The 13,199-nt window shown below is 38.2% G+C and overlaps 1 protein-coding gene across 1 annotated transcript in view; it reads left to right on the top strand.

Moving 5' to 3' along the window:
• The window catches only part of FBN2 (fibrillin 2), a 255,390-nt gene that overhangs the window by 62,214 nt on the left and 179,977 nt on the right, over window positions 1-13,199 (top strand). The window contains exon 5 of the mRNA XM_077768864.1: window positions 8,957-9,154. Coding sequence (XP_077624990.1) covers window positions 8,957-9,154 — 198 coding nt within the window. The remainder of the gene's footprint in view (window positions 1-8,956; window positions 9,155-13,199) is intronic.

Below are 13,199 nucleotides of genomic sequence, written 5' to 3'. Positions count from 1 at the left end.
TAAACAAGTAAAAATCATACCAGTTGCCTCTACTCTGTGTCAGGCAGTGTGTGAGAATCAGTCTGTCTTAGGGAGCAGCTCTGAGTATGTTGGATATTTTTCAAAGTGGACATTCGACCCAGCATTTCTAGTGCTAGGACTTGAGCCTACCGAGAGCCCAAGCACGTAGTCAGTAAACGTGTTGAAGAATACCCATGCAGCACTGTGTGCACTCTGATGAGTTGTGACAACACACGTTTCCATCACAAGGCAGGTGATCAGGGTTACAAGGGAGGGATGTTTCAGTGCCCTCAGTGGTGACTCAGTATATGAAAAAGGCAGTTTATTTTGGTCTTAAAACCTCAGGTTTGATTTATGTAAATATACTATTAAAAACCTGATTGCTCCTTGAGCTTTTTAAAAATCTATTTTTTGGGGTGCCTGGATGGCTCAGTCAGTTAATTGTCTGACTTGAGCTCAGGTCATGATCTCACGGTTCTTGAGTTCAAGCCCCACATCGGGCTCTGTGCTGACACCTCAGAGCCTGAAGCCTGTTTCGGGTTCTGTCTCCCTCTCTCTCTGCCCTTCCCCGATTTGCACTCTGTCTCTCCCTCTCTCAAAAATAAACATTTAAAAAATAAAAATTAAATATTTTTAACTGTGGTAAAATACAGATAACATGAAATTTACCATCATAATCATGTTTTAATTTTTTTAATGTTTATTTATCTTAGAAAGAGAGAGAGAGAGAGAGCGCACACACACGAGAGAGGTGCAGAGAGAGAGGGAGACACAGAATGCGAAGCAGGTTCCAGGCTCTGAGTTGTCAGCACAGAGCCTGATGTGGGGCTCAAACTCATGAAGTGTGTGATCATGATCTGAGCTGAAGTCAGATGCTAAACCAGCTGTGCCCCCCAGGTGCCCCACCATCGTAACCATTTTTAAGACTACAGTTCAATGCTCTTAGTACCTTCACATTGTTATACAACAGTGGTGATCATTGTCCATCCATTGAACTCTTGTCATCTTGCAAAACTGAAACTCTATTCCTACTAAACATAAACTCCGTACTCCCCTCTCCCTCTAGCCTTTTACAGCCACCATTCTATTTTCTGCCCCTGTGAATGTGATTACTCTAGGTACCTCATGTAAGCGAAATCACAACATAGTTTTCATTTTGTCACTGGCTTATTTCACTCAGAATACTGTCCACAGGGTTCATCTGTCCTGGAGAATGTGTCAGAATTCCCTACTTTTTTAGGTCTGAATGGTATTCTATAGGGTGTGTTTTGTTTGTTTGTCATCTGTTATGGACACTTGGGTTGCATCCACCTTTTGGCTCTTGTGATTAATGCTGCTGTGAACCTGCATGCACAGATACTTCTTCAAGTCCTCGCTTTCAGCTCCTTAGGGTATATTCCTTGAACCTTTAAGTCCAACTTACAAATATCTCTAATCTATTAATAAATCGAGCAGTTTTTAGTCATCACTTTAAAAGGCCTTTAAATAATATTTGGTTCCAGTGTAATACATAGTTAATGAAACACCTCCGTATCTGTTAAACTGCTTTTTTATATTAAATGCACATAATTTTAAGTATTTCAATTGTGCAACTTAAAATTAAAAACCTTTGCAAGCACTCAAGTAACTCTTATAAAGCTAATTAAAAAGTAAATGTATAAATACTCACACTTATAAATTTATAATGTANAGTAAATGTATAAATACTCACACTTATAAATTTTTAATGTAAGGTATAAAATTATAATATAAATATGTTAATATATAAATATATATTATATAAATGTAGACTTATAAGTTCACTTAAGTTCACTTAAAATGATCCAATCCTGTATATAAGCATAGGCACATTTTAAGTTTAAAAAACCGTCATTCTAGGGGACATCTGGTGGATCAGTGGATTAAGCGTCTGACTTTCATTCAGGTCATGATCTCGTGGTTTGTGAGTTCGAGCCTCACATCAGTCTCTGTGGTGACAGCCCAGAACCTGGAACCTGCTTCGGATTTTGTGTCATCCTCTCTCTCTGCCCCTCCCCCGCTCATGCTCTGTCTCTCTCTGTGATTTAAAAAACGTCATTCTAAATAAGTCACTTCATTACTTTACGTTGTGGTTACAAGGCAGTCTGATGGTCTGAGACAAAAGCTGTTAAACATTACAGGTATGTAATTTTTGGACAGAGTCCATAAAGCAAAAATATTAATTGAATGGCTTTGATTTTCTTAAACATTTCTGTATTTAATTCTAAAATTTTCTGAGGCTGATGGATGCCTTTCCCTCCAGGAAATCCATTATCATCTCAGTTGCTTGAGTTTATTTAAGTCTGAATATTTGATGAGCATGAAGTCTGTATCTGCAGACATTCAGGACAGGTTTTATTGAAACTAAGGAAACTGCTGTATCATCCCCTATAAGCTGTGGAGTTGCCTTTCCTGCATGTTCCAGTTGTATTTACTATCAAAGATTTTAGCTGGTGCAGTGACTAGGTTCTCAATTAATAGGGTGCACTAAAAACACTATTTATAATTGCTGTGTCAGAAACTTCATTACTGAAAGGAGATAGTCCCACAGCCATGATCGTTAGACCAGTTACGCACAGTCCATGCTTCTTAGTTATACTCTTTCATGTCTGTAACTCCCACAGAGTGTGACCACTTGACCACACATTGCATTACTTTGGTTCCTGAGAGTGGAAATGCCTTCTTGCCTAACTCTAAATAATGTGCAACTTGATGGGAACTCCCACATATTTTCATATAGTTTCTAGGATCGTACAATTTTTTGTATTCTGAAGTGGGAACTGATGGAATTCTGGACATCTTATGCTGTTGTTGAACTAGGAGTTACAGTAGGAAGGTCTCTAAGAGGGCCATCGGTCACACAACTCCAGGGGGTGACATTTACGATATGTGCGGTATCTTCCCCAAAGTGTGCAGTGTGCAGCGCTGCTGCATTCTCCTGGCAGTTAAGTGAATGATACTATAGCCACACAGGCAGCTGGTGTGTTGTTGTCACCCTGACTATTTTCCCTTCATGTGAAGCCTCATGGAGACACCTAGTCCATTGATCTTCCTGCTTTTTTCTGTTTAATTTATTAGTCCTCCTTTTTCCCATTTCCTGTTTCATCTAGCACAGATCTCATGGTTTGTTATTGTAAAGTATGTGTACCAATACCCTCACCTCCTTTGTTATTCTGATTTTTTTTCATATCTGAGAGACAAAACCCTAATCCTTATGAACCCAGCTTCTGAGTGAGCCCCTCAGCTGCGTAAGGATGCTGGGGAAGGTCCCAGATAGGCAGATTTGTCCCTATATCAGGACATCCTGTGCATCTGCTATAGAGAAACCCTGGGACCCCGGCTGTCACCTGGGAGCCTGCTGGGTTCTCACGTCAACTTCCCTTTCCTGGTGGCTGCACTATATCTCAACCCCAAATATCTGAGTCCCCAGCTGACCCCCACCTCCTGTTTCACAAAGAAAATAGAAGGTGTGGGAAAGGACATTGTTGCTTTTCCCTTGACTCTATAAATATGCCTACATCTCTGTGCATCCTGCCCTTTTTTTTCAAGCTACAAGAGAAGTGCTTTCCTTCTCTTAAGGATAACCCCTTCACACATTCTGGTGTCACCATCAGGCTGACTCCTCAGGGATCTTATACTAGAAATTATTATTCTCTTTGGTAATCATAAGTCCTCCCTTTCAACTGGGTCTTTCCCAATGGCTTTCAGAAATGTTTCTCTTCCATAAAACAAAGCACAAATATAAAATGGAAAAATAAGCAAAAAAACTAAATGACAGCAACAAAAAATCCTTCTCCCTCAATTCCAGATCCTTCACCAGACCTGATTCTTTCTGTTTTTACCTTCTGGAGACCTCTTCAAAGGTTGTCTAGTTGTTTGTACAATACTGCTCAATTTGGTTATCTAACACTGGTTAGCATCTTAAGAAGACTTGTGAAATTATATCAAAATTCTCAAATATATTCATTTGTACTTATTTCTAGTAGAATGGTAACATAGGCTATCATAAGATAGAAGATAGAGAATATTAGCAAGGATGTGGAGGAATTAGAACCCTCATTTATTACTAATAGGAATATTAAAGGGTGAAACTATTTTGGGAAAATATTTTGGCAGCTTCTTAAGAGGTTAAACATAAATTCACCATACAACCGAGCAGATAACTGATTGGTTAGCAGATGTGGTATATCCATATAGTGGAATGCTATTCAGCAATAAAAAAGGGATCGAAACGCTAGGAACCATACTATCTCATAGATGTCCCTCAAGAACATCATGCTAAGTGAAAGAAGACAGGCAGAAAAGACCACATATTCTATGATTCCACTGAGGTGAATTGTCCAGAAGAACCAAATTTATAGTGACAGGACTGTGGTTGACTGAGACTGGAAATGGGCATAAAGGCATCTTTTGGGGCAGTGCAAATATTCTAAAATCAGATTTTACTGATGGCTGCACAATTCAATAAATTTACTAAAAGTTACTGATTTGTACATTTAAGGTAGGTGAATTTATGTTACATGCATGAAACCTTAATGAAGTTGTTTGAAAAAAAAAAAGTGAGCAGCCAGTTTTTGATGAAGTTTCTCATTGCATCAGTTGCTTAATGTGAATAAAAGTGAAATTTGGGAAAAAAAATAAGTAAAGATGCTGTATAGTACTTAGATGTAAGAAAATCAAAAAAGCAGTATTTGTGTTTCACAAGCTAATTTTTAAAAGCATTTTCTTGGTCATACAGTAATGAGGAAAATACCTGCTTCTAACCCACTGGCTCCAGCACACCTTAAGTGCTAAGCAGTTCTTTCCTTTTAATCTTTGTTAATGCACTGTGTGGATGTCCCTGACTATGAATGGGTAATGTGGTATACAGTAATAGTTAGCCCCTGGTGAAAACTTGATGACAAAAATGCATAGTCAGTAACATTAAATTCTTTTAGGGATGCCTGGGTGGCTCAGTTGGTTAAGCGGCCAACTTCGGCTCAGGTCATGATCTCGCAGTTCGTGAGTTCGAGCCCTGCATCGGGCTCTGTGCTGACAGCTCAGAGCCTGGAGCTTGCTTTGGATTCTGTGACTCCTTCTCTCTTTGCCTTCCTTGCTCATACTCTGTCTCTTTGTCTCTCAAAAATAAAAAAAAAAAAATGTTAAAAAAAATCTTAAAAAAAATTCTTTTTAGAACTCTTTGACTGCAGTGAAAATGGTAGCCAAGTTTGGGACAGAATGTTTTACTTAATCTGAGCAAGAACTCTATATCCCTTTTCAAGAGATAATATTTGTTCATATTTTACAAGTTAGTAATCCTTGAATAATTAGGTAACATGGTAATTTTAAAATTTATTTACATATTTATTTTAATGGTTTATTTATTTATTTATTAAATAGTTTATTGTCAAGTTGGTTTCCATATAACACCCAGTGCTCATCCCCACAAGTGCCCTCCTCCATGCCCATCACCCCCCTTCCCCTCTCCCCCACCCGCATCAGCCCTCAGTTTGTCGGAAAGAGCCTAAGTGTCCACCAACTGACAAATGGATCAAGAAGAGATGGTTTATCTATACAATGGAATATTACATGGCAATGAGAAAGAATGAAATCTGGCCATGTGTAGCAACGTGGATGGACCTTGAGGGTGTTATGCTGAGCGAAATAAGTCAGGCACAGAAGGACAGATACCATATGTTTGCATGTATAGGAGGATAAGAGGAACTTAACGGAGGACCATGTAGGAGAAGAAGGGGAAAAATAGTGAGGGAGAGGGAGGGAGGCAAACCATGTTTTAATTATTTTTAAGAGAGAGAGTTAGAGACAGCATGAGCAGGGGAGGGTCAGAGAGAGAGGAAGACACAGAATCTGAAGCAGGCTCCAGGCTCTGAGCTAGCTGTCAGCACAGAGTCCGACGCAGGGCTTGAACCCACAAACCGTGAGATCATGACCTGAGCTGAAGTTGGACGTTTAACCGACTGAGCCACCCAGGTGCCCCTAAAATTTATTTTTTTTAATATTTATTTATTTATTTTGAGAGAGAGAGTAAGAGAAGGGGAGTAGCAGAGAGAGAGAGCCCCATGCAGGCTCTGCATTGTTAGCACAGAGCCCAACACAGGGCTAGATCTCCCGAACTGTGATATCATGACCTGCGCCAAAATCCAGAGTCGGACACTCAACCAACTGAGCCACCCAGGTGCCTCAGTAATTTTAAGTTTTAAACTAATCAGTTGCCAACCAGGAAGCAAAATGTAGTCCCATACAAAAATAGTTCTGCATAGTTTTTAAGGTGGTAAATACTGGGTAGGCAAAAGAAATAAGTTATGGTAGGCTCTTTTCCCAGGAGGGGAGATCTGGGGTTAGCTTCGTTAGAGCCTTCAACATGAAAGGTCATTTCAGAGGATAAACAGCTCTCCTTGTCCAGATACTCTTCTTTTCCAAAAAGACCAGGCTGAGAGGACATAATTTTAAGAAGGTGTTGTAGTTAGGGGCGCTTGGGTGACTTGATCGGTTGAGCGTCTGACTTCAGCTCAGGTCATGATCTCACACTCTGTGACTTGGAGCCCTGCATCAGGCTCTGTGCTGACAGCTCAGAGCCTGGAGCCTGCTTTGGATTCTGTGTCTCCCTCTCTCTCTGCCCCTTCCCTGCTTATGCTCTGTCTCTCTCTTCCTCAAAAGGAATAAACATTCAGAAAAAAATTTTTTAAAAGAAGGTGTTTTAGTTAGAAGAAGGAATGAATTTCCTGACAATATGCTGTGCTTAAGGATGGGATTAAGAGAGAGGGTATTCAGGCTTCTCTCTGGGAATCCTAAAAGTATACAGAATGTCAACACAGGTATATGAGAGCAAGAAGCTACAGAAAAATGTGTTCTATATCCTTTGTGAAAAATAGACTTTTCCCCACTGGTTCAGAACTTGATTTAATTTATTGTGTCTAGTATTTAATTTAAAATGGCAAAATAATGTGTTGTATGAAGGACAATAGATAGGTTTAAAAAATTTACAACCTGGCAATTTGCGGTGTGGGAAGTGCGCTTTTTTATAAGGTTGACATAGCCACACGTATACTGCAACGATTGTCTTTTTCAAAAATCTGATTTGCAGCCAGGACATCTGTTGTTCTTATGTAAGGGATTAAAATGAGCTATTTTTGTTGAAGTTCGGCTGCAGAGTAACAGAGTGTTAATCCAGCTTGCAAAGAAAGTTACCTATTTTAGATTTTTTCTTTATATTAAACTTTAAAAATATGCTTTTCCTGTCTATGAGAAAGCCTTAATCTTTGTTAAAAAATAGAAGTTTTATGTGGTTTTAAGTCATATTTGTTTGTCATATGATAGCATTCAGATGATATCACAGTTTTTCTAGCTTAGCATTTTGAATCTTAAGTCATATCCAAGTTTGCTTTTTTTCCAGTACATTTTTCATAAAAATCTTAACAAGATTATTGACTCTTCTTCCTTTGAATGTGAGATTGTTTTGTTCTTGGAAGTCTGAAGTAAACTTGTTCAGACTTTCCCCTTCACATGAATTATGTCATTTGCATGAGGGTTTATCAGGAAATCCTGAATATTATCTTACATTCCCAAGAGTTAATAAGCTGTATTCATACAGTCTCTGTGAAAGGAGGGAAAAAACCTTTTTTCACATATTTCTGTTGTAATTTTATAACAAATGTGAATTATTTCATTAGTCTTCAGGAACTCACTTTTCTCTGATTTCCTGTGTCTCTGCAAAGAGCAACAGCAGCCCTCAAATTAAAAACTGTTTGGTTAATGATTCAGTTTCGCTTAAAAGAGTAAATACTCTTCATCTAAAATGTTCCTTGAGGTGAATTATAAAAGAAAGTGGGGTAGAGTTAGAATGCCTTGCTTTCAAGTTGCCTGTAGTCTAGATCAGTGTTTCTTAAACTTGAAGATGTAGCTGAATCTCCTGAGTGTTTTGTGGACATGTAGATTCGAGTTCAGTGAATCGAGGCTGGGGCCTGAGTCCACATGTCTAACCACCTCCCGTGTGGTGTACATGTTGCTGGTCCATGGGCCACACCTTGAGATGCAGCAGTCCCAATTGGTCGTCCTTAATATGCATAGAAATCTGCCGGGAAATGATCTGTGGCATGCATTTGCTAATGCTTTTATCATGATCATAACAGAGCTAAACAACGGTATAGTCATCATTTAGAGAACAGAGGTTGTATATATTAACTTACCTAGAAAGAATCCATGACTATTTGCCTTATTAGTACAGTGTTCTTAGCTGAACTGCACATAAACTAAACAGCCTGACATGGAAACAAACATCAAATTGTTAGAACTTAATGTTTATAGAAAAGCCAGACTGTTCAAATATGTCTCTGATATGTAAGGATGTGTCATTATTGATTCTCTTCTGATATTCCGACCTCATGTCCACCCAGTCAGGAAAGTAAATCTTTGCAAGGTGAAAAGGAGTCATTAAAGCAGGTGCCATCAGCGTGCAGGTGAAGAATGTCAGTGAGTGAAGAGTATCAGGATAAGGAGTGGCTGGAGCTCACTGTCCTGAAGAAGGACACACTTCACTCTCCCACTGCCATGTAGCACGGCAGGCCTAGCATGGCCAGATCTTCCAACTTTTCAAGAAAAGCCAGAAATAGAAATTTCATGTGAAATTTCCCAATTTAAAAATGTTGGCTAGTAATTTAAATTCTTTCAGAGCGTTATGCAGGCCAAGAAAGCACATCTGTGGCCCAGACACAGCCCTTGAGTTACCCGTTTACGGTGTCTAGTGTAAGATACATTGAAGTCTCCTAATGCACTCCTCATGATTGAAAAATTAGGAATTTTCAAAATGAAACTTTCCAGGCTTTTGTCTTTAGACACTTGAGTCAGAAGTAATAGCCTCTGTTTTATGTATTTGGAGCTACTGGTGTAAGATTCACGTATGGTCATAAAACCTGTCTTTCCATCTTCTTTCACATTCCAGATTACAGGACAGGCCCTTGTTTCACTCAGGTCAACAACCAGATGTGCCAAGGGCAGCTGACAGGCATCGTCTGCACCAAGACCCTATGCTGTGCCACCATTGGACGGGCCTGGGGCCACCCCTGTGAGATGTGTCCTGCCCAGCCTCAGCCCTGCCGACGGGGCTTTATCCCCAACATCCGCACCGGAGCTTGCCAAGGTGAGTTCACTGCTTGTTTGCCCAGGCCCCCATGTGCATCTCCTTTTACTGCACTCCCAACGCTCCATCTGCTACTAATACCTAATGCCCTTCAACCTCCCCCCATTCCCAAGAGGGGTGTCATCAGCAAGCCTGACTAGAGATGACTTTTTGTCAGCCACCTAATGGATCATTATTTTTCAACTCTTGACATAAATGGAGAAGAGAGGAGATAATATGAAAAATTGGGGAAAATAAAAAAAAACAGATTAAAATATCTCATATAGTCAGAGAAACCATGCCCATGTCTTCATCCAGTTGACACTAAATGCTCCTTTTTACAACCCCTCAAAGTATACCCACATAAATACCCTGGAAAAACAGTCTTCCTTGTATTCTCAATCAAGATATTGGAATCTGGGTTTAGGTAATAGGGAGAATAGTATCTTTAGAGGCCAAGTGTGATCCCTGTCAGTGAATGCAGTTAAGAGTTTATAATTCAAGGTGGTTACAATCTGGTCCCCAGGCAGTCTTCCCCTGCCACATCGTGGTAAATATTTTCTATGTTAGGGCTAGACTGGGGCCCTGAGGATGCTACAACAGTAGACTCCAACCCAAGTAGCCAAAGATTATTACGTTGGTACTGGATAACTATTTTAATTAATTTTCAGCCAACACACTTCTTACCCTTTTGTTTTTGTTTTTTTGCCACTTCTCTGATATCATATGTATATTAAACCCATTTTTAGAGTTTGGAAATAGCTCTGTAATGAGTTCTCAACTGGCAGAAAGATCACAGGAAAATGGAAAATGACTTTTATTCAGAGAAATGATATTACTCATATATGAGACATGAGGAGCTGGGTTTATTTGTTATAATGAAATCATATACAAGGTTAGATTCCTGAAGTCTTTCAAACTGATGTTAATGACCAGCGTCACAGGCACAGATGTTACATGCCCAACGCCTGTACATGACGTATTGGGGAAAGCCAGTCCGGTATCCCCAAACCCAAGTGAGAATTGTAGTTTGGGAAGCCTGCCTGTACCTTTAGTTCACTGAACAATAATCATTTAGGCGCTCTGCATAATTTGCTATAAACATGTCGCTGACAGTGGCCTCTAAAGATTTGGGATAGTATTGTAGTTTCATAAAAGTTAATGTGAAAAACTGGTCTCTTTCAGAACTCTTCTAATCACAACTATAGGGGTCCCCAAGGGATGAACTGGCAACTCAATGGATTAGCCACTTTTTCCTGAATTGCATATAAAAGCAGTGTCCGCTGTTAGTGTTTTGGGTCTTTTATTTTTTTAATTAAAAAAAAATGCTTATTCATTTTTGAGAGAGAGAGAGAGAGAAACAGAGGAGAGCAGGGGAGGGTCAGAGAGAGAGGAGACACAGAATCTGAAGCAGGCTCCAGGCTCTGAGCTGGCTATCAGCACAGAGCCTGATGCGGGGCTTGAACTCACAAGCGTGAGATCATGACCTGAGCCAAAGTTGGATGCTTAAGTGAGGAGCCACACAGGCGCCCCCTGTTTTGTCTCTATACTTACCACAGGTCAGACCTAATATGGAAACTGTGGAAACGTTATTTTTAAGCCCTTGTTTTCTATGGATAATACAATTCTGTATCTTTGATATGACTTCCAGTCTTATTGTATAGAGTTTCAGATAAAGCAGCTGTATTTTCTATAGAAAATATACTATATAGTATTTACCATACTATATAGATTTCCTAGATTAGATATAAATTGCCATTAAATTTATATAATTTATATGGATTACTGTTAAGTAGAAAATACTATATAAATCTACTAGATTAATACTAGATTTACTAACATAATAGTTTCTGTTTATTCATTTGCACATTGCACTCTCCGATATACTTGCTTGTTTATTGTCTTCATTGCTTTTACTCTCCCCCAGCTAGAGTGTAAGATCCATTAGGTCATAAATCTGTTTTATTCATTAATGTCTCTGAGGCATCTGGAAGAGTGCCTAACATGTGGTAGATACTCAGTAACTATCTTTTGAATTAGTAAATGGGATTAAGATTAACATAGTTCCCAAAACCGCATTTCATGAAAATAGTCTAAGTTGGGAAAAACTCTTAACTTCAACCAAAACATCCCAATTACTCACTCTCATCTTTATCTGTACTTGGGCTTTTTTTTTTTTTTTTTTTTTAAGCCTATGTATTTTGTCAGAGAGGCCTAGTTTTTCTGAACACAGTTATTAAAATGTGTGATCTGATCTCAGATTTCCAAAATATCCTTTGGGATTTAGTAATGTCTGAAAGCTTATTTGTTTGATTTTGTTTATGCAGTGAAGATAAGTTTTCAGTTCCATTTGCCTAAAAATATAATGGACAAATACAGCAGCTGGAGCAAAATGAAACTTGCCACATGGTTAAAATATCTGGAAAAGCAAGTTTAAAAAGTTCTGCTTTATTTCAAAATCATGGCATAGTCAGAAGGTTCTCTGTTAAATACTAATCCTCAGTTTGGGCTATTTTAAGACTCTATCTTACATGTGATTTCATTTTCCCTTTAAATTCCTAGACTGTTTCCCAAATACATTGCCAAGTTGATTTGGAAGATACACAGCATGAAAAAAATAATGTGATAAAACAAGATATGTACATGTCATACTTTTTAAAATAGTAGCTATCTTTTTGATAGGATATTTGAAAATTTTTCTGGAGTTAAAAACAAATTACAGATGCATAGTTGTTGACTGCAAATAGTTAATATTGGTCCTAAAATATGGGTCATTTTTAAATATGGGACATTTCTAAAGTTCTAAACATAATGTTATTCTGTAGTTGATGAAGTTAGTGAATTGTCTTATCTGTGGCTTCAGAGGACATGAGATATGATAATATAATATTCTGTTCATATATTAACAGTTCATATGATAAACTGTTCGTCATATAGTTCAGATGTAGATGTAGACTTCCATGAAATGTATATGGATTCCTATTAAAGAGAAAATACTATATAGATCTACTGGAATAATATCAACTAGATTTACTAGGGTAATACTTTTTGTTTATTCTGCAGCACCTATCACTTTCTGATATACTTGGTTATTTATTGTCGTTGTTGCTTTAACTCTCCCCTAACTAGAGTGTAAGATCCATTATAAATTATATCCATTATAAATCTGTTTTTATGATGATACTTAAATTAAGTTGGTACTTAAATGAAAACTAAGATGATACTGAAAGAAAATTAAGCTGTGAAGAGACCAGTACACTTAAAAAATTTTTTTAGCTGTTACCATGTGACTTTGTGGACTTAAGTAAACAGTGTCAGAGGCGTGCATATTCCTAAGGTGCTACGTGCTCTGTCATAACGATTTGTGAGTCGTCGCGGGTTGAGAGCCATTTGTGTTCTCCTCTTATACCCAAGTCTTGTGCTTTCTTCTTTTTATTAATACCCAAAGTTAACTAATACAGACCTTAACATTTAAGCTATCATAAAACAAATGAATTTGCTTAAAAAATGACATTAAGCCCTTTTCCAAGAATATATACAAATTTTAAATATATCAAAAACTGCCACCTACATCTGTCATATTATTTTCTTATAGTTTCTTATTCTCTTTTAATCTTTACAGTCTTTATGAATCTACTCTAATTAAATGGATATTTCATTGAATTTTCATCCTTGATTTTGAGTCTTTTAGATTTTCAAATGAACAGGGTACATTTATAATTTTAAGAAATATACTCAAATTTGCATTGTTGCTAATTTGTTATTTGGTTTTTAGGAATTAGCCTTTTAAACTATTCCATCCATTTCCCAAACTAAAAATAGAGCAGGAGAAATCTCCTCCTTAAATTCTGTCTTTTGCTCTGTCCTGGACAAGAGTATCAGACTGACGTTGAGCCTCTGTTCTGTCCATGCGACATGAGAGGCGTGAGATATCAAACATACATGACGGAGTCGGGACCCAGTTAGCACACAAGACAAAGACTTGAATAACGAAACAGCAGGGGCACCTGGGTGGCTCAGTCGGTTGGGTGTCCGGCTTCGGCTCAGGTCATGATCTCACAGTCTG

Source organism: Crocuta crocuta, unplaced genomic scaffold (genome assembly GCF_008692635.1).
Source record: "Crocuta crocuta isolate KB4526 unplaced genomic scaffold, BGI_CrCroc_1.0 scaffold64, whole genome shotgun sequence".
Lineage (NCBI taxonomy): Eukaryota > Metazoa > Chordata > Mammalia > Carnivora > Hyaenidae > Crocuta > Crocuta crocuta.
This window is presented reverse-complemented; position numbering and strand designations above follow the sequence as displayed.